General features: G+C 42.6%; 1 protein-coding gene across 4 annotated transcripts in view; it reads left to right on the top strand.

Moving 5' to 3' along the window:
• The window catches only part of sh3pxd2aa (SH3 and PX domains 2Aa), a 105,778-nt gene that overhangs the window by 6,101 nt on the left and 76,867 nt on the right, over nt 1–22,810 (top strand). For all 4 annotated transcript variants that reach the window (XM_051386089.1, XM_051386088.1, XM_051386087.1 and 1 more), the window contains exon 2: nt 7,978–8,058. In XM_051386089.1, the coding sequence (XP_051242049.1) occupies nt 7,978–8,058 (81 nt within the window). The remainder of the gene's footprint in view (nt 1–7,977; nt 8,059–22,810) is intronic.

Below are 22,810 nucleotides of genomic sequence, written 5' to 3'. Positions count from 1 at the left end.
TTATGAGATTACTAGATAGTCAGGGACATTGGTTAAAAAGTTATTAGAATCAGACTGGCTTGATGAGCATGACAACATATTCTTTCTCCACCAAAGCGCTCAAGGGGGATTTTTTAGAAATATTTGATCCGGATAATAATATAGCCACTAGAAAGTATATTCATAGTTAAATCATACAAAAATATTTACCCAATACTTAACCTTAAAGGACTACCCCACTGATTTAGTATTGTCCTTACATAAGGTTGGGTTGCTCATGAGACAGACTTATCAAAATCTGTGCAAAGGATATTCCAACTTTCAGTCCCCAATATGGGTCTGGCCCCAAAATCACCAGATCCTACAATTCCCATGATGCAATGGCAGAGTATCCCCATAATAAAAAATGAATCAAAATAACAGATCCTTTCAGAGGTTACAGGAGATTGTTTCACTTTTATTCTTTGTTTGTTAAAGCTGCTCTAATCAATATTTTTATATTAACAATCAATCAAATGACTTGTAATGTGTCGCTTACCTGACTGCAGTTCCCTTCAGCTCTATGGAGCGTTTTAGTGTCTCTTAAGTTGTTGTTTTGGTTTTATGGTCCATAACTTTTACTGTTTTGGTTTGCTCTTACCGCCCTCGTCAACCTTGTTGTAGCAGCAGCAACAGCAGCAGCAGGTGGTTGTTGTCAACTGTATACTCTAATAAAAATATATAAATATATGCTAATTGCCCAGCACCAAACTATAGATAGAAACAAGTTAGCGACTAGATAATGAACATAGTCTATCATTTAGCAACTAAAGCAACCGCCCCCTGATATTTCCCTCAGGAGATGGTGGAAAGTGCAACAGAGCTAAAAGCAGAGTGAATATTAGAGTTGTATTTGCCAGGTGGACACAGACACGACTCAAAAGGAATGCTAATGACTGCTGGAGGCAACTGTTTGCTAACATAATCCCCATATCAGCTTGGTGGTAATATGTCAATATTGTGTCAACACATTTTTCCACTGCCCCCAAGTGGCCAAAAAGATCAACAAATCCAGATTTAAGCCAGAAAAAGACTAAAGACTTTATCCAAAAACATTCAAGTCTCAACTGTGACCTAGTAAAATCTTTTAGGAAAAACTATTTGTTATAGTGATGGGCAGGCATTGCACAGCCACACACCTCACATACTGTATTTAATTATTAGGCCTATGCATTGACTTATGTAAAAGCTTTGAAAGGTAATGTTCAGCATTCAGAGACATGAAAGGCTTGCATCTTGACTGACCTGTGACGGCACCTACTTGTTACTGAAAGTGGCCACGCACTTAATTATGCATACCTTTAATTAAGCCTTAATATAATTTAAACATGAGAGATATATACAAATTCCACCCTGTAAAGTCGCATTAACAAATAAGCCAGCTATAGAGACAAAAACAGTTTTTTGTACCAGGCTGTAAACATGTTTATTTCTGCTGTAAAGTTGGCCATTTTAATATGGGGCCTTATGGAGATTGATCTCTTCAGGAGCCAGCCTCATGTGGCCGTTAGAGGAACTACAGTTTCTGTTACTTTGTTTTGGCTTAATTTGCCAGCCATGGAGGTTGCCGCTAGATGAAGACTTGTGACTTGGATTTGCCCTCAAGGACTTGAGATTTGACTTCCACTGACTTGACTACTGAATTGGACTGGCCTTGAATTACTTGACACTTGACTTGCACCAAAAGACTTTAAAACAGCTCTGATATATAGAAAGCTGTATTCTACCCCTGTTCCTCTGCTGATGCAGTTTATCGTTATGTGGCACACGTTATTGTGTAATATTATTTGTTCACAGCTGGGGCCTCTGTGGAGGTCTGTTAGTTGTCTCATGTTGCTTTGAAATTCACATATCAAAGTGCTTATAGTCAGACGTACACTTGTAAAACGCAGTTAACTGGAATCCAGCTTATGAAGTTGTTTACATGAGTACATGACCTTGTCTGTCTTTTAACTTTGTTGGGATCTGATATACAGTCACTTTAGGATTGTTCTTTGGTATCACAGGATGTGCCTGCTGAATTGACACTTTTCCTCAGCACCCCCCAATCGGCCCTTCCTGTGCCCCCACCACAAAGGCACAGAAGGCGTGATCGGACCGTTTCAAAGTGGAAGTGACCACAGTTAAGGAAAGTCGAGGCGTCGGCCTGGTGTGTGGTTAATAAAGGGCACTGTTTTGGCAGCGGACACAAAAACTGTCTTTACGGGATTTCCAAAGACCCCCTGCCAAAGCCTCTGAATGGAATTGTCCTCCAGTTTTGTTGGCTTTGCTGTGAGGATTTTGCTTAGAAGAATTTGTCAGGCTTTATTGTCATTTGTTAACCTCTGTGGCCAAACTGAAGCAATAACGGACTGTATTAGACAAATGAGTATATTTAGGCCGGTTGTGGTTCCATGTGGAAAGACTTCACTCATACAAAGAGAAATTTTCCAACCTGACTTTTTGTAGTCAGATCATTCGCTTTCATGGTCTGAAAGTATGATGTGTGTCTGTTTTATAGGTTACTTTAAATATAGAAGTTTAGGCGGGGTTCACTGCATTTAGTGGCTAGGCCCACATTCTCTGCCCCACCAAGCACTGCAGTCTTTTGCCTTCTTTACTTGCAAACTGTGAGACCGAGTCCTGGCTTCCCTCCGAAACTGTAAGTTATTCTCTCTATTCGTATACTATCTACACTTTCTCCTATTGAATTATGATACTGTAATTAGACAAATGATTCCTTCAGGGAAGTCAGAGGCAAAAAATAAGTAAGCTGTAAACTTGACATGAATATTCATAGCTGTTTTAGAAGAACATGATGAAATAATCAGAGGTCCAATTTGTCCTGTCGTAAGAAATCATGTTTTTTTTCTTTGCTTCTGAGCATGAATAAAACTTTTGTTCCCGCTTCCTCTGTGGGAATAACAGATGTACAAGGTCTTTTCTTGCTATCTGGGACACTCAAACCCCCAGAGCTTTCTTTATGTTGTTTAGCCCCCCCCGTTTGTGTTTTCCCTGTTTATGAATACATTTTTAGACTCCTTTTGAAAAGAAAGTTGACATGTCAGAAATGGAGTGTTGACATGTGACTGCTGTGGAATCTGAAGTTGACTAATCTGTGATCAAGAAAGGACTTGTTTTTTCACTGGATTGTAGGATGTCTCTTGAAAGCTCTTTCTCAGTAGCAGCGATGCACTGAAACAGCTGTACATCTGGTCAAACTTACTCCGGCTAGGCCCTCCACAGTCATCTACAGTGAGTTGTAATGCAGCCTTCTCATTGTTTCCTAATCCTGCAATATCCATTTTAGTCTCCACCACCTTCCTGTTTCCAAATGTAGGAGACGTTATTAACAGCTGAGTGTTAGAAATCAAGAGATCATGCTCCTCCACGTGAGCCTTAATGTTGCCTCCTCGCCCAAATTTCAGCCCTCATTCTGGAATTGCAGCAATGCCTTATTGGTCCAGACATGCCTGCTGTGCAAAAATGTCTTGCAGCAATCACAAGAATAATGTTTGACTTTTTATCTTGATTTCTGTGGTTCTAAAATCCCCACAAGAAGATGGAAGATAAATTGGAGACTTGTTAGTGTTAATGCTTGCAAATATCTGAATTTGTCTCTGTCGCTGCTGTGTAAGTCGCTCATCTTACCATATGGAATTCTATAATTAACAGATTATTTCTTAACTGACATTTGAGTGAGTCATTTTTTTGTTGGCTTACTTCAATCCACCCATTTAGCATATAAGTATAATATAAGCGTAGTATATAAGCATTTAATACATGGTTTATAAAACACTGTAATGTAGATGTGAGCAAATATAAGTGTTCATTAATATATGTGGACACCCATAAGTGGATGTTGGTGTATGAAGAGATACTGAGTGACAATATAGTGACACAACACAGTTGTAATAATGTAAAATGTTTGACAAATACTGTTAATTAAATAACATTAAAATGCCCTATATGGCTGCATACAACTACATTACAGTGTGTTATAAACAATGTATTAAATGTTCATATAGTGGTAATAACTGCAAAATAGGGAGACTTTTTGTTCCACAAATGCTTGTTAGAGGGCATGTTGGCTGTGCTTAGCACTCACGACTGGATGTACTTGAGCTCTGAGTCAGCCCATGTCAGTTTATTTTAGTTGTTGCATGAGTGTGTCCCATTCCTCATGAAAAGGTGAAGGAAAGGCAGCCACCATGTAATATGCAAAATGAAATAACCAGATTCCATTACGGGCAAATCAGAAGATGTTTACTACTGGATGTTTCTTCATCTATCTTGAGAGGCAGCAGCCTTGTTATAATTTACTGGCTGTGTTGAGTGAATGGAGTCTATTTTGGGGAATGGGGGGGCATTAGGTTTAAGCTTGATATTTTGGGCATGGGCAGACCGTGGTTTGGTTGTTGGTTGTGTTTTCCAGTGCGGTTGCCATCACATACCCATCTGCTTCTGGGGTTTGGATCTTTTTACATCTTCCACATCTTCCAGCCTGGCTCCTATCTTATACCCTAAGCTCAGCACGGATCTGCTTCTGAGTCGAATCAAGTGGCCCTGAGGCATGATGGGAGGACGGTACTCTGGTATACCGTTGAGGTCAGAGGAGTTTACAGAGAAAACACACAGAGCCACATAGTAAAATTGGAGTAAGTTCCACAGAGATTTTTCACTAATGTGTGCTTATACTCTACAGCCAGACCCATAACTTGACCAGGTCAATATAAAGCTGATACTTGTTTATCACAGGTGTGTCTGTATGGGTGTATGTGTAATAGTAATTGGCAAGAAATTGCTCTGTGAGGTGGTACTTGGACACAGCAGTGAGCTAAAGGCTAACATCAGCTTGCTCACAATGACAATGTAGATATGCAGATGTTTAGCAGGTAGGATGTTACTGTGTCAGTCGTCTTTGTTTAGTGTGTAAGAATGCTAACATTTGCTAATTAGCATGGAGCACAAGTACAGCTAACCGTAACGGAAAGCCATTAGTTCCACACGTATTTGGTCATAGACTTTTTGGAAAAATGAAAATTTAGACCTGGTGATGGCGCTAAATGAAAAGTATCAAGTATTGTATTGTAGTATTGTATTGTCACTCAAAACCACAGATGTTAATCCCACGGTGGTGCCAGAGGACAAAAGTCAGGGGGTCATCTCAGTCATTAGGATACACTGTCTGTGAACAATCAATGTCTGTACTTGAGTTTGTGCCAATCCATCTTGTAGATGTAGAGATATTTTGCTAAATAAGTGACCAGTTGGTGGTGCTAGAATTCACTCAAAAAAGTCATTAGGATTCATCCTCTGGGGACCTTGAACGTCTGCATAAAATTTGATAACAATCAGTTTTTGAGATAGTATGTTGATGGACTGACATTTTTTAAGCTTGTAAAAATAAATTTTGCTTTCTACCTTAATTTCTTAATTAATTATAAACACACTCGGTGTCACATAAACATTACTACCACACACTGAACAGGCCTGGACAGATGCCAGGGCAGTCCCTCCATTCACTCTGAGGCATATCTTGTCATTTAGCTATCAGTGTTGACTGGTATGCACCAGCAGCATAAAGATGTTTTTGGTATTTGTGCCAGTGAAGTCAAGTGTAGCCTTTACATAAATCTTTAAAAGCCAGGATGAAGCAGCACGTAATGTGAGTACACCTCATTCCCCAGTTAACTCACTTTTCCCTGTGTGCCCTTTCAGTTTTCTGAAATGTGGCCTCTTTTATTTAAGAGATGCTCTGTTAATGAGGGGAAAAAGGAGCTCTTTGCTATACTCATGAGCCCTTGTTAAGCTACAAAAGTCACAGAGACACTTGGAAACATAGCCGACTGTGACTGCATAAGCCAGTTTTTTTACTTTTTTGATTTTGTAACTCAGCAGAACCCCGGGGTGCACATTTTCATAGCAATAAATGCCAAAACTAATCGCTGTGGTGACACCCTACCGGGCTAAGAACAAGTTTCTCAGTGTAGTGTGACAGTCACAGCTTCCCGATGCCAGTAGCTGTGTTTGCATGGGAGTGAACATACTGCATTGGCTCCTTGCCAGCAGCTGAGCCCCTTCCAGCAGCAACAAGGCCTTTTAACCCTCAGCTTTGTTGTGGAACCTCTTTTGTTTCAAGCTGCTGCCCTTCGTACGTCAACGTCAGGGTCTTTCACTCGACCTCATTCATCTCGGCTCTGCTCCGGAGGCTCTTGGCAGGTACAGAGGGTTGGAGCGACAGTCTAAGATCAGTCAGAAAGATGGAGCCTGCTGGAACACATTTGGAACACATTGCCTTTATTTAATCTGGGTGCTATACATGAGGCAAAGTCAGTCGTTTCTGTGTTCACAGCGGCTTTATGTTAAGTGGATTTCTATTTGGGCCACTTAGTTGGAATGCCTTGGCTGGGTGACAACATCTTGTTTTATTGCAAATCACTTGATAATGGCAATTTTAACTGTACATTGAGTACACGCCAGATGTATACAGCTTTGAAGTGCTTAGTGAGTACAAAATATACGGAAACACCATGAATGCCTTTTGTATAGGCTGTTGTGATCTGGCAACAAAGAACAGATGGCTTTTCACTTATATTCTAAATACAATTCAGGATTTCATAATTAGGAAAGCAAAAAGGGAACACCAGTCAAGAATAACTCTCCAACAATGTTACCAGGTTATCTGGTACATCTGTAGAATCTAATGGAAAATATGTAATTTTTTGTACCCATGTTCTATGGTAACTGGAGTTACCATAGAACAACAACATCTGTTCAAATGTTTGAACAATTGAATACAGTTTTCCTGAGTGACCTCTTGTGGTCATGCATTGTATGTTTGGCCCTGTTTATACCTGGCATTAACATGCGTTTTTGGTGATCCTATCACAATGGACAGTTCTAAGTACGTCAGTTCACACCTGTCATTAGAATGCATCTCGAGAAACCACTTCTTACTTCTCCATTGAAACAATGTTGCCCTGCTGCAAAGGCCCAACATAAGAAAACACTCACACGGGTTATTTTGGAAGGAAAGGGAAAAGGACCCATTTTGATGTCACGGACTAGTAGTTCTGTTAATGTTGTACTGGATGACATTATATTGAGGAAGGTTTCTAATATTGTGTCCTCCCCCATTTGCACCCATGAGCAGGAGTATTAGAACAATAAAAGCTTTAAAAAGTTGTGTCAAAATACATGAGATTCTAGAGATATAGCCAATTAACTGCTAACTCTGTGTAATTTCCACTTCGCAAGCTTGTAGTCTAATATTATGCAGCTCATCCACTTGAGTAATTTCACATCCAGAGCCCTTTTCTGAACTTCTCAATATCAGCGGTTGAGAGACCCCACCTGCTCCTAACGTCTCTGATGAAAGATTCCTGGCCTTTGGATCTGTTACCTTGGTTATCTATGTTTCATTAGATTAGAGATGATGGCGGCATCACTTACCTCCTCTTGACGGATAAATGGACTCTATCTCAATCTTATCAGGCCTCTTGAGGAGTGCTGCATTGCTTTAGCCAAGGGTAAAGGCCAGCAGGTCAGTGTGCTGACAAAGGAGGGGTGATGTCACTGTATATACCCTGAAGTATCAACCACTGACAGAGTGTGTGTCATTGAACGTCCATGTTGGAGGAATTGGCCTTGGGTTGTGTGAACATGTTGCCTGAGTTTGTTCATACCACAAGCACATGTGTTTGCTATTACAATCAATTGTACTGGCATCTGTTGTTTCAGTGAGTGCAGAAAAGATTTGTAATTGGTTGATTGACAGAAAATTATTTGTAATGGATTCATCATTTGTCATTTATCAGGAAAAAATTGCAAGACATTCGCTAGTTGCAATTCTTGAATATCAAACTTGTATCATTGTAACTGTAGCCCTGTTGGTTGGACAAAACAAGCTGGTTAAAAATTAAAATAAAACTATTTCTGGCCCAAATTTTAACTTGTCTGTCTTTCTTCTCTTGGCAGGTATACCTCATCAATGTCACCTACTCTGACAACACCTCCCACATCATCTACAGAAGATACAGCAAATTCTTTGACCTACAGGTAATCTTCCATCACTCCCCGGCATACGTGGAGTGCCTGTATTGAATTCCCTAATTCCTTTGCCGCTGATGTATTTTGAACATGTCAACCCCTGTGAACTTGCAGCACTGTTTTGTATAGATTAATGTGTAAGCCTCGCGACTGTTCACTGCTGCCGTGTCTGCGCCCGTGTTCTCCACACCTCGTCGCCTCAATGAATCAATGTGTGTGTTAGTAATTGGTCCGGGAGCAGGGGAGACATGGTTTGTATCCCTTAGACTCGTAGAGATGCAGCAATACACCTCGTCTTTCTCTCTCTGCCCTCTCTGTAGCTCTACCCCTCCTTCTTTCTCCCCTCTTCTTCCTCTCTCTCATCTCATCTCTGCCTTACCCTCAAAACGTCAGGGAGCTGACAGGCCTTTTTTATAGTACAAGCAAGAAATCCACAGGGAAGTCAATTTAATGTACCATGCTTTATAGTGGGTCGCCGTTAGATTTTCTTGTGCAGGCTGCTCTGATTGGTGGATTCTTTAAATATAGTCCTATATGCAGGAGATCTTTTTTCTTGACTTGGCTCAGATGCTTAACTCTCATGTTGAAAGTGTCAAGTTCTCTCGTCGGATTTATTTTGGAACGGAGCAGGAGTTGCAGTGAAAATCCTGCTCTGTGTGCCTCAGATTGACTGTTCCATACTGAGAGAATGTTTGTGTGCATTTATGGCCCTTGCACCTTCGGCTTGCTGCAAGCTGATACCATATGTACACTGGTCCAGAGGTTTCTGGGTCACTAGTAAATATGAAGGGGCTGTGGTGAGAGAGTTACAGGGGGCACTCAATAGCCCCAGTGTGCTAGTCCAGCAGGAAATGATGTTTCAATCAGTGGAGGAAAGGTCCTTTCTGAAAGGTCCCATTGATAACCAGGAAAATAGACCCCCCCCCCATGCAAATGATTACTCCCAATGTGGAATAAAAGACAGAGGTAGAATAATAAACATGGAAAAGCAAGCAGAGTCTCCGCTCTGGAAAAGTCATAGATGTAGGTGAGCTGAGTGGATGTGTGTCTTCCTCCTGATATTCAGCCCCTCGTTAAATGGCCTGGGAGGAGACTAATGAACCTTAATGGTTCATGGATGGCTTGGCACAAAATCCCTCCCAGTCAGCAGGGGCAAGATGGATTTTGTTAGCTTTGTCAGATGGCGCGGGGCAACGGTCACCCAACTTGGTCGGAGCTTTATTGAGTAGTCAAAGAAAGCGGCGCTCGCATGGCCAAAGTTTGGCCAAAATTTTATTGTGAAAATGCCTTGCTACATATTTCTGGGTTATACCAGATGTCCCTTTTAAAGCACACTGCAATATATCACCACCAGCACTTTACCGCTCACGTCTTACTTCGCCTGGTTCTTTGATGTTTCCATTTGCACTGTGACACTCATGAATAAAACTACCACTGGCAATACTGACAGGCCAGCCTTCTAATGCTCAGTAATCCTCTATCTCTGCCGGTATATGGACCGAAAGTAAAGTTCTCTCTGCCAGGCTTTGATCTTGCTAGATGCCTTTGATGGTCCCGTTTGATCCCATTGTTTTCAGAGCAACCTGGAGCCTCTCCTGTCCAAACATTTATCTGGTGCAGGGACCCTGCTGCTCTCAGCAGTCCTGCTAACGTAGGGGAGAGAAACATGGATGGCCCCTCTGAAACTGTTGAAATGTACTTTAACCAAAGATTTGGCAAAGACAGCTGGGGATTTTAAGACTGTTTCTGAGTAATAACCAGAACAGGCGGTCTTACTGGAAACATACTATCCCTGGTTCAGGTCTGACGTCAAGAATGAGAGGGCCCACTGAGGTTGCTTTGACGGACTTTGTTTATGTTCTGCATTGAAGGCACGGACAATACAACTTACATGCTTTCATGTTGGACACACAAATGAAGAGTTGGCTGATGTACTGGATGTAGCATTGAACATTCAATGTATATTTATCTCTTTCTGTATCAAAAGCTTTGCACATGCTTGCCTTCTGCCAACAAAATTCTGACTTTTAATGGATCCAGTCACAAGTCCTTCAGTTCCAAAGTGCTTGTGCCAGTAATGTAGAGAATGTGTCATGGTAAAAATAATAGGAGCCATACTTGTGCTATTTAGTGGTCCTCTGTGAAAAAGAAGTAATTTTCCGGCTAATAGAATGAATATATTAATGCTAAATGTTGCCAGAATTGCCCTGTAGGGAGCCATTTTGTCCGTGCACCTGTATTCTGTGAAGAGTGGGTTGGATCTCACACTGTCCACTTCTTTGGAGCAAAAGTACTAACTTTCTCTCTGCCATCCTTTGCCATCAGCTTTCAATTAGTTCTTATGGTTGTTTGGGGGGCTGAAGCTGCCCTGCTGGAACGGATGTTTGATTTTTTTTTTGGCCCTTTGACAGTTTTACCAGAACAATCAACATGCCTCAGTTAGAGGCAGGAGAAGAAGGAAGCCAGTCAGGACAGGCAGAGGCTTGTTCAGACACATACCTGCCACATCAACTCATATATTTGTCACCCATGTCTGTTTGTCCACTAAAGAACAGCTCATCTTCTTTGTCAGGATGTGACTGGCTCTTCCTGGCTGCTCTGCTGTGCACTGATGTGGTTTTGTCTCAGTGAGACCTGACTAATGAGTCAAACAGTGTGTCCTTCTGTCAGAAGTAGGCCAGCCCAAGTTACTTCTCAGAAGGGAGGAAACCGGGACAGGGAGAGGAACGGGTCAGCCCGAGGGCCGGAGAGGATAGGAGCAATGAGGAGTTAGAGTAGGACGATGATGATTGTGGTGGTGATAATGAGGCAGGGGAGGACAGTGATGAAAGATATGAAAGCGATTATGGTAATGAGGATGACAGCAATACTAGTGGTGTTGGTGATTAAGATTCATGCTGTTGATGCTGACGACACTGATGATGCAGATGGAAGAAATTAAAGATGTTGCGATATTGTGGGTTTCTTCAGGGTCACTCGTTACAAAGAATCCTTCATGAGCATGCTTTAGGAACCTCTGAGGAGTGGGTGATTGTGCCCCGGGTGTCCTTGGGCAAAGTTGGTATATTTAAAGCTGCGGCATGGCTCACCATCTGAAAGAAAGACACGCTCTGACTCACGCTTTTTACGAGGGCCTTTGGTTTGTATTCCGTCCGCACGCGCGCACACAAACCCTCTCTTTTCTTTTTCCAAGTCTGCCCTGGAATGAGCCTCCCTACAGCAACTGAATATTTATTTCAGGGAGATTTTCTCTAATTCTTTCTAACATCCTTTTTTTGGTGTTTAGTGTACCTTTGAAGAACCAACAGACGATTTTAGTCTGGTTTGCTTCGAGAGTCCGTCTCAAGGTTGATACTCAATTCTTTTGGAAACAGCTTTACGGATGCTAGCAGCAGGCTTTCGGCAAACAGCATTTTATGTTCGGTGCAGAAAATTATACAGTAGCTGTGGTCAGAGCGCTTAAAGTAAGGTCACTGAATTGGGAATCTGTAACCTCTAAGTGGGCGGTTTGATGGAAACATATGTCTAGACCACAAGGCATTATCGGAATGCCATCCTCGAGGATAAATTGCAGAATAGCCAGGCCACTAGCTCAGCCTCTTTGTCCTTGAGGTGTTCTGTGGACGTACTGTAACTCAACTGAATGAGGTAGCCCATTGTTTCAGGTCGAGGATAAAGGGCTGTTTTATTTTATTTATGGGCGTGTGTGCAAGAGAGAGAAGAGCGGAAAACATACTTTTTAGCCCCCGATGAGAGGCAGAGGAAGGACACCTACACGGCAAACACAGGACCTGTTCTTGTGAGTTACAATCGGGCACTTGACAGGAAGGCCCAGGCCGGGCCCTCGCTGGACTGGGAGCAGAGGGGGGAAAAGTATGCAGTGTTTCCCACAGCCATGGAGAAGGGATCAGGAGAGTGGGCTAAATTTAGGATGAATGAGCACAGTTTAGGAGTGTGTGGGACATTTCCATGGCTCAACACACGTACCAGTGTGACTGGGACACATTCAGGGAGTCAGAGAGACAGACAGGCAGATAGACAGACAGAAGGACAGAGGTGTGTGGAGGGTTGACAGAGGAAACTTGAGGTTTAATAGTACAAGAAAAGGAGATAATTTAATCTGATAAACTTTCACAGGAAGATGTGAACCTACTCTTGAGAAATGGATGAAATGTTCTAATCGGAAGTATCCATGCTGAATACAGTCTGCGGTTAATCTGCTAGTTCATCTCAAAGCAAGATAAAAGGAGTTGTAAAACTCAACTGGTTGCCAAAATAAACATAATCAACATAAGCATAATTGACAGCACCAAGAGAGCATATGCCTCTGACAAGCTGCACAATCCTCAAAATGATTAGAATTCTTTATTTAGTAGGGTGTCTAGATCTGCATCTGCATAAAAATAAGTCAGGAGTGCGATACATTTGCTATTTTATGTGCAGTAGTTCAAAACTAAATAGTAAACAAACTCACATCAACCTTGTTTCCAGTAGGTTGTAATGGTTTGTAGCGAAAAAGCTCTATAAACCAACTGTACAATCCCTGCCCAGTACCAAACAGGAGATGAGTTGGTGGAGACCAAAACAGAGTGAATGTTGGATGGTTGGTTTCATCAGATGGTCAGAGACATGATTAAATATGAATACTGATCTGTCTGCTGGTTGTGTAAAGGTATTGTTTGCGTAGCCTTGTCCATGGCTAGAGGGCTTGTTGCATGAAATGCAGTCAACAACGCTAGGTCAAGAAACGGCAAGTACTCACACTGATATTGCCAGATCACATCTTCTGGCAACAAAGGTCATAATCCAGACACATTTGAATCACCTGGAGAGGATGTTGGTCAGACACTGACGTGTATATCAACACAGATTGGTCTCAAAACCTTTTTCTCAACCCTCTGATTCAGAACGATTTATGCTGAGTGAAAAAGTAGACTTGGCTTCAGTTTTTAGATCACCTACACAACAAGCAGTCAACAGTGAGAAGCATGGGTCAGAGCCACAGTGTGCTGTAGTAAATCGATACAGTGATCGCTCTTAAGTTAGAAACTCAGGCCTTTGCTACATTGATCACATATGTTTATATGGAGTGTTTAGGTTGGCCTCTTCAAGTGTGTTGTTTCTCTCTGGGCTCGTGTTCTTTGTGTCGAGGTGGAGAGGCCCTCCCAATGATTGGTAGCCTCTGCATGTAAGGGCATGAAAGCAGAGGATGTCAGTTATTCTCTGTTTTCATGTCTTTTCTTAGCAGAACTCTCAAAGGTCATTGCATGTTTAAAATCTATTTTATACTATATATGCATCACTATCCTCCCCCTCTTACATCCACCTCACTTACATACAGTATATTTAACAAGCGAAGTGTGCGTTTGCTTCCACTGCTGCCTGTTATGTAGAGATGTATGTGGCAGCTGACAGACTTCCGCTGTTGCTCTCCATCCATCTCTGTCTTGTTTTCTTTGCCTCTCTTCGCTGTGCTCGGCTGGCCAGTCCTCATGTTTCTGTTCAGCTCAAGGTCTCCACCCCCCGAATGGGATGGCGAGGCGAGTCGATGAAAACTTTTGAGCGCTTTGTGCTCCAAGATATCTTTGACAGCTCTGCCTCACACTGAGCCTTGAACAGAGAATGCTGCTCAAGGTTTTTTTCTTTTTCATTACATGTCTAGCTAAGCATCCGCTACCTTTGTTCACCATTTGATGAAAGCATGCAGTTTTTATTTTATACTCCTACTGTGTGTCTTGTTCAGAGAGGGCAGGGTAGTGTTTTCTGTATTGAGAACAGAGCAGCTTGCACTGTTGAATGATTGAAGGACAGATGTTATCAGGGATATGATAAAAAGAAATATGAACTGTACAGTATGAAGGGAATTCAAGCAGTTACACTGTATTTGTTACCCTCAGATGAGGAGGAATGAGTCAAGGAAAAGGAAGAATACTTTATATGTTCTTTACCTTTTAAAGCCACTATTTAAAGCTTTTTAACATTTCCAACGCCTACCACACTAGCATCAAAATATGTGAAAAGTGCGTTTCAATGGGATGCCGTTAAACAAACCAACAATATTGTTTTAACCATATTGAGAGCTTAAACGTGCCCCATATTTTTTTTGGGAACAAACAAAAGTTATATTCAGTGTTATTTGAGGTGTAACAAATGGCTTCAGTGTATTTCCTTCCCTATAAAACATTTGCAAAGCCAATTAGAATTGTTTGTGGTAAATTGTGTTCAATTGGGTGTACGTCCACCTTAGTTAGCCTGCAGTGTTCTTCTTTACTGCCTTTGTTGGTGCATTGCTGTTTCTTGCTGGGTTACCTCCACCAACTGTTGATTAGCAAAATAACATGTAACCTGTGTATTACAACCGATGTGTGTCGTTATAAAACAAAACCCACCCATTACATTGGTCAGTAGCGCTGCTATTGGTCAAAAACTCCACAGAGTACTCTTTAAGTTCCACACAAGTATAGGAACACTGAGAATGAGTGACAGACAGGCTGCACCAATACCAATGCTAAATAAATAAATAAATACAATAACTGCCTACTAATGAATTATATATAAGCAGGGCTGCAACTAATGATTATTTTCATTGTCGATTTACCTCTTGATCATTTCCTCGGCTGATGGTTGACTAGTTGTTTGGTACTAAAAATGTCAGGAAATGTTGATCAGTGTTTTCAAGCAGTGCTTCTTTGCCCAGCTTCTGATCACAAAGTGGTGTTAGCCACTTAGCACTATAAATGTCCAAAAGGCAATACCAGGCCAAACCCGAGTATTTTAAACCTAACCCAGCATACTTCCCTATGTTTGTTAACCTATCTTACACTGTCTGTGTTCTTTAGGGTTATTGCCGATAGTGCAGACGGCCTCTGCTTATCTACAGTATCGGTGGCAATGGCCAGTCCCAGTCCAGCCAATGCCCTGCCTTGCCCCTCAGTCTGTAGGTTAATGAACAGTGATTGGGTAAACAGCAGGCCGGACGGGACGCAGGCTTTTAATGCCACCTAGTCAGGTTGAAAAATAGAAACCGAGATAGAGACAAACCCATGAGAGGTGAGAGTTCCCGCTGGAATTCAAAGTGAAACTCAGATTTCTGCTGTCCCCCATTACTCTTTTCCCTATATGCCTTGGCCTCCCGCCACACGCCTCACTCGCCACGTCTCCCACCATTCATATCTCATTCCTACAATTTCTCACCCTATCTCTTCCTGTAGAAGGCATATCTCTCTCCTCTCATCCATCTGTCTCTGTCTCTCTTCCCCGTTTCCCACCAACACTCCCTCTGGTTTCTTCTGAGCTTGGTTTCACTAGCTAATCCGCCACGACCTGCACGTTCCCGGGGTCAAGTGCATTAGCTTACAGCGCTACAGGCTACAGAGGTTTCTGTTATGGGTTTTTAGGCTCTTTTGCAAGCATGTACTTTATTTGTTAGTGTGTGCACGTGTGTGTTTGTGTAATGCATCACTGGTGTTTCTCCTAATTACCAAGGCAGTCTTTCTAGTACATGATGATCCAATTTTCCCCCACTGGGGCTTCCCTATCTCTGTCGGATTACACTTTATACTGTAGTCACAGAAGGAGCTTTAAATGAAATAAACCTTCAAATTAAAAGCCTTCTACAGACTGCAGCACCATTCACAGTCAGAAAGTTAGCCCTTAGAGGCTGACCCCTGTCCAGTTAATTTTATACAAATAAAGAGACAAAAAAAAGTCAGTTCTTTAATTTTCAGTTATGTCTGGTTGAATTTTATTGTGAGCTAGCCATGCCTTCAGCCGTAGTGACAGGCTTAGGATTTTGGAATGATTGGCAAGATGCAGGATCCCCCTTGTGGCAATACAAAATAAACTGAATATACAACTGTACGTTAGCGAGCTAGCCATGTGAGGATATTCATGATTATCCCGATAATGCAAATCCACCATGATAAACTTATCAGGGTGTTTTTTTTATCCCTATTAGCAGTAGAGGTGGGCGATATATATTGTTTGCGATAATATCGTTATTGTTGTTTTGACGATTTGCAAATTTCCATTATCGAGTATTTAAATTACTTCGCCAAAAATATTGAAACGCACACGGAAACTCCTCACATCCACTTAATACACGGTGCAGCAACGCTCTCTACAGCATGGCAGGATTCAGTCACAGGACTAGTGGGCCTACGTGATCACGTGACCTCTCGCTAGCATCCTCCTTGCAACAGTTTAGCAGCGCGTAGTGACAGTAGAGAGAAAATGCAAGCACCTCCAGTTTTTTTAGCTCAGCGCTCAGAGCGCTTCAAGTTGAAATCTGTTCAACTTTTAACACCGCTGGAGGCTCGGAAAATGGGTTTTTGAGCTCTCAGCGCTAAAAACGCGTTTGGTGGACACAAGCCCTAACTCAGACAATTCCAATCACATTTTAAAGGATATCGACTGATTATCGTTATCGCCAAAATCCCCAAAAATAACGAGATATTATTTTTTGCCCATATCGCCCACCCCTACTTAGCAGTACATTGTGCATTTATTGAACAAATGTTAAGGTGGTGTTGTGGGTTCTGTGCGTTATGTCTGCTCTTCTATGGGTGACATAAACCATCAGTCATTCTCATAGGGAAACCGGAAACCCTACAGTAGACTTCTGATGCTACGCCTCTGATGGTTGTCTACCTTTAGGGAGGGCGACACGTGGTTTTCAAATGTCAACAGTGTTTTCAAAATTGGCCAGCGGGGGGTGGAGGGTGTCCCAATTTTTCAATTGGCAAAACAGTGTGCTTTTTTGAATCAATAAAGCAATCTTTCAACCGTGCCCTAGCTTCCTTGTCATTTAATAACTCCAGCAGCTAATTTAAATTCACATTCTTCTTCTGTCTGGTTTTGTCCCATTTTGTTTCCAGTGTTTTTTGTCTTTCTCTTTCATGCTTTCTTTGCTTCTCTCAGCCCACTCATGGTTATATTCCAAACCTCACTTCTCATTTCCCTTCCACGCCCTTATAAGTGTGGGCCGTGGAGTGCATAAGAGCACTAACTCAAACACACACACACACACACACAGGGAGGGCATTGCCATCCGTTTCACCCCTTCTGGGAGAGACTGTGGTTTGGCCACACTGCCCAAGATTTGTCCTGGCTGTCAGAATGGAAACTCTTGAGACCATCAGCATGGCTAAATTAGGTCCTATGCTTCTCTGTTAGCGCTGAACCCTGGCACAGGTGAGAGCTCTTCCTCTCTGCCTCGCCTGTAGTGAACTGTAAGTTGGCTGGCCTACTTAATTAACCCAGACTAAAGCAGCCCGCGTGTAAGCGGACACTGTTCTTCTCCTCACATTGAGGTTACGGCTGCTCTGGAGAGCGAAGCTGCCGTTCGGTTTCTTGGGCAGAGCTCAGCCAAGCAGCTCAGGTGGTAAATGGCCTGAAAATGCCACTGGAACATTTAGCCAGTGCTTCTATTAAAAATGAAGGGAGGTTAAAAAACTTTTGGCATAAATGCCGGGCAAAGCTCGTGGGATAAAATGATTGGTTCTTCTTTGTTGGCCCTGTTCTTCTTACTCATCCCTTCAAAACTGCAATTTATTATGAACTAAATAGAAAGAGCCATGGACCTATTCTGTCTTCAAGCCTTCCTCACAACCCATGCTGTTTTATCTCTTTGATTAATGCATTTTTAATGACTGTGTGTGAGTAAAGCATCCAGTTGAACCTCAACACCACTACCTCTGCTGAACTCAGGCGATGGAGAGAGAGAGAGAGAGAGAGAGAGAGAGAGATGTATGGATTGTTCCAGTGATTTCTAAACTCTGCATTTCCCTGCCACGGTTCTCCTCCAGCAGGCGATGTTTTGCTCCAGCGCACTGTTAATGCAATAGTCACAATTGGCAAACGGGCTCACGAGTCTTTAATTTGTTTCACTGTCAGCGCTTGGATGAAATTGAATGATGCAGTTTCACTGAAAATCATTCATCAGCACCTTAGTAGAATACAAAATTGCTGATAATGAATAGCTTTGGATGGATTATTTAACTGATCAATTATCAACAGTAAAATGAATTGACTTGAATGAATTGTGTTTAAAATAGAAATGTTGCATTAGTCATTAAGTATTAAGCAAAAAAATAGACATTTTAGTATTTTCTGAAACAGTTAATCAGTTAAGTGAAAGAATAATAGACAGATAAATCTATAATTAAAAAACAAATATTCAAACAACCCCAGCATACATTGCTAAAACATTGAGAGGCAGTGTTTGTATTCATGTGAAACCATCCAACTCATATCACTCATAAGGCTACAGATGCCACCAGGTTTTAAGATAAGCTGGTATTCCAGTTCAGCCCAAGGAGGTAATGGAATCCTTTTCCATTAAGGGTGTTTCCCCAGTCATAGTCCATCCCTGGAGCCTTGTTCCAAAGGCCACAGCTATCCCTGCAGTCTGAGATTGGGGAGTGAAGAGTGAGCGACTGTGGACAGACAGAAGGTACCACAGCCCTGCACCTGTTGTCTTTCTGAAACAGGGGGAGCCTGAATTACTGCATGGGGCATAACGCCCCACAGTGTTGACATCTCCAGGAACAGAGCTCAAATTTTTAAACAAATCCAACCCCCCACGCCACTCCCACACATGCATTCACTGCATACAAGCATTCGGGATACCAGGGTTATCATGTTCCATCCAAATATAATGTGCCAACCATGGGCAGTGTCTTGTCTGGATCTGGTTCCTGGGTGCCAGCTTATATTTAGAGGCACAACTGTGAGTGATTGTGGCTGGAAAGGAGCACCCCCCCCTCCCAGCTTCGAGCCCATCTCAGACATCTGTCTCTCTGAAACTGAATACTGCTAAGGCACTAATGCACGTTGAGGCTTGTGCTTCATTACTTTCTATGCTTCTGTCTGTAGGATTTGAGCCATACTAAGAAAGACAAAGATAGTAAAAGTTGGTTTATACATGCACTCCTTACTTGTCAAAGATTTGTACTAAGTTTTCCTTCCTGACCCTCAAGAAGGAAAAGGGGTCAGAGTGACAAGGGGGAATCTGATAGATCCTGGGAGAAAAGTGAGAGGAAACAACATGTTTACATCATGGAGTGCTGGCTTTATCATTAACTGTATGCTTGCTTGCACTGGAACAACAACCTTATCTTGTCCTGCGCCGACACCAGTGAGAACAAGCATGCTGAGTCTATGGCCTTGCTCACTATCACTCCGTTGCTGTGGAAATGGCGCGAAGATCACATGGCTGCCTTGCCGTGGCGGTCATGAGTTGTTCCAGAGGTTGAATGCGTGTGTTTATATTTCTGTTCCACTATTGCAAAGCCTCGGGGGTAAACCCTCACAGTCACATGACCGCCAACAGGAAGTGAGGCATCAATCCGCAGCACAGTAACTGTATGGCATCCCCCAAGTTTCTGCCAACTGACCTCTCACAGTTCCTTATATGGAGGCTCTATTCTTAGCACATGTGCATGATATGAAGAAGCTGCTGTTAGTCTCATTCTGAGCACAGTCCAACCCCGGCCCTGTTGTCAGTTGTTCCGCTCTCTACATGTTTCAAGTGTCTGTAGCTGAAACTAAGATAAAGGGATCACTATGGATTATACTGTATATTGCAGTTTGGAGAGAGTATTGCTTTTGAAGTGGATTTTGTGTTAATTAGTTGAGAAGCCCTCGCACAAATTGTAAAAATGTCAAACTGTCTTGGTGGCTTGCTCTGCTAGGACCAACCTTTTTCATATCAGGGACCCCCCACAATAAATGCACACTATACCGCGGACCCCTGTTTGAGGGGATTTTGTCTTATGGAACTCCCTCTGAGCAAGTGTCTATTGTTAGGTGTGAAAATGTGTTGATCCAATTCCAGCAAATGGCTATTAGTATTCTATTCTAGTACTCTTTTTGAAATGGACCCCTTAAAACCCCTCTCCAAGGACCCCTGTTGGTTACCAGACCCCCATTTGAAAACCACTGTGTTCAATTTACTAAACCTGTAGACAGTGGGACCAGATTAATGAATGCTAAACCTCTAAATAATCGTACAACCACACTAACTAACGACATCTTAGAAATGCCCACCCAGTCATGAAGAGTGGTCTTCCTTACATTACTATTTGACCCTTACAGTGTTGCATTACCTTTGTATGTGTTAAGCTAATTCTCTTGTCCAGAGCAATGCAGTCCAGCTTTTGAATCAGCTTGAATTACGTGTTAAAAGCAGAAACCAACAAGACAATCCTGGTCTCCCTGAAGGTGTAATGTGTAAGAGCTTTGCAGAGAAGCCGAAGTATGAATTGGACATTACGTCATAGTAATCTGTACCGACTCTGACAAGAGATAAAAGAACCTCAGCCTCTCTCCTTTTTCTTTTTTTTTCTTTTTTTTTTTTTTTTTTTTTTTTACCTGACTCCCAACATTTACACCAGTGGTCCAGAGCTGCGCAGCATCATCCAATCACATCCCTTCACAACTCTTCTTCACACTCTCTCTGTGCTGGTTACCAAGGAGACAGTGAAGTGAAGTCTGGGAAGTGGAGCAATGGTTTGGCATGAGTGTTTTTTATTTATTTATTATTTATTTAATTTCTTTTCTCTCTCTTTTCGACAGCCTGGGAATATAATATTACCACCTAGTGATTGTGTGTTTGTCATATTACAAGTTAAGGAAGCGAGATGCAAGTGCTAAGTGTTTCCTATACCGTATGCAGCGTGTATGCATGCGTGTAAAAGAGCAGTTGTGTCACAGGCTCCGTCACCTGATCCCCGCCGTCCCACCTGTTCTCACCATTTTCTCTCGCTGTGATCCCACAATTCCTGGCGGGATGCGAGCGCGCCTCTTCTTGCCAGGAATCTGTCAGTAACGACAGGAAAGAGTGTATTTTAGGGCGAGCTTGAACTACCCGAGATCGTTTTGAATAATGAGCTGACCTTGATCCAAGTGGGCCAGTTTGGGTCAGACCGGTAGTCTAAGAAGGAGAATGAGGGAAGGGGGGTGGGTTGAACTCTGGGAAAAATGAAAGGAAAGTCAGCTGAGTGAAGATGACGTGGGCCGAGAGCTGACAGTCGAGCCTTAGAGGTGCTTCTGTCCTTTCCAGTTCTTGCACCTGTACACACATGAACACACACACACACACACACATGCTTGCACAACCACACAGTCTTTGGCTTTGACTTCCCCCCTCACCTCACATTCCACCTCATCACTCACTATTGTTAAGAAAGCAGAAAAAAGGGGTACAGTCACATTTTAAAACTGCTTCTCTGCTAAATGTTTGGTTGCCTGTCCGTCATCCATCTGTCCCTGTGCGTCTTTCAGAGCTGGTTGTGAATTCAGCAGAATTCCCCCCCGTCCAATGCAGCTTGTGTGGGGGGTCCAAACAGCTGGCTCTGCTGTCGCTGCAGCAGGAGTTACATTATGGATGCAGAAACGCGGCAGTTTAAGAAAAATCTTCCTACTGGGACTAGGGTTGGGGGGGGAGATCTGGATCATGACCGACCTGTGTAGCACTCACTCTCTCTCCTGCTGTCCTCTAACTCTCCAGCCAAGTGGAACTGAGGAAAAAAAGAGACAGGAGTTCAATAGAGAGGTGGATGCAGATTGACAGATGGACAGAGGGAACTGGATTTGGGGACGGGTGTGGAACGGGCATTGGGGATTTGAGTGTGTGTAGATGTCTCCACACTAGAGCCCACCAGGCTGTTTGCTGTCTTAGTCCCCCCTAGGGTCTTTGATGTCTCTTCTCTTTCCTTTAATTATATTCCTTTCTGGACTTCCACCCCCTACGCATGCACACACACACACACACACACACACACACACACACACACACACACACACACACACACACATTTCTTCACCTCCTCTACATCTCTGATTACTGTATAGGAAACAGTTTGCTGCAGTGCTGTACACAATGTCTGCTAGCCCTCTGCATCTCTCCCGTGCTTTGATTTTACTTTCTCTCTAATCTCTCTCTTGAATGATTTATTTGAAGGGTAAAACTGGATAAACACAATAGGGCTGACACACTTGTCTACACCCCCTGACCTCTGCCGCATCTCTCCTTCTCTGCCTTTCTTTTTCCCCCTGCTTTGTCTCGATCTTCTCTTCGTTTCTCCCTTTCTCTCCGCCCTCCATCGTTCTCTTTCTTTTCCGCCTGCACCTCCAGCTCCGGTGTCAGCACTTCTCTTCCCACCACGTTCGCGTGTCGCCATGCTTTATGAATAAATCGGAGCTTGTTTGACTCCCGCGAACCCTGCAGCTCACCGTGCCACCGCTGCTCCGCACCCTCGGGACCAAAGAAGTGTTGACAGGCTTTGATTTTTAGAATATGTGTGATGCGCTCGTGTGGATTTGGGATTTAGTGCATATGAGGGGTGTCACCCACAAAATCCTGCAAATCCACTTTGAAGGAAAAAAATCTTTATGTTTCCTAGTCAGAAAAAAATGAAGAGATTTGTCCATGGGGCCTATATTTATATATATATATATATTTATATAAAAAAAAAACCCAAGTGAAATAAGTTGTGCAAAATCAAAGAAATACTAAGCTTATTGCTTTTTCTGAATTAAAAGAGATCAATTTCATGTCTGAGCATTAAATACAGAGCTTGTGTCAGGACGCGGTTAGCCTAGCTTAGCACAAAAACTGGATGCAGCTCTGTCCAACCAGTAGTGTAGGGTAGTCTTTTATTACAATTTAAATCTCAACATACATGCACATTACCAATAATAATCCCACTGAGAGGATAGCCTGGTCCAGGATGTAAGCATCAAGCTAACCATGCAACGG

The sequence above is a fragment of the Dicentrarchus labrax genome, unplaced genomic scaffold (assembly GCF_905237075.1).
Source record: "Dicentrarchus labrax unplaced genomic scaffold, dlabrax2021, whole genome shotgun sequence".
Classification (NCBI taxonomy): Eukaryota; Metazoa; Chordata; class Actinopteri; family Moronidae; genus Dicentrarchus; species Dicentrarchus labrax.
The sequence above is the reverse complement of the archived record's forward strand: the minus strand, read 5'-3'. Positions and strand labels throughout refer to the sequence as shown.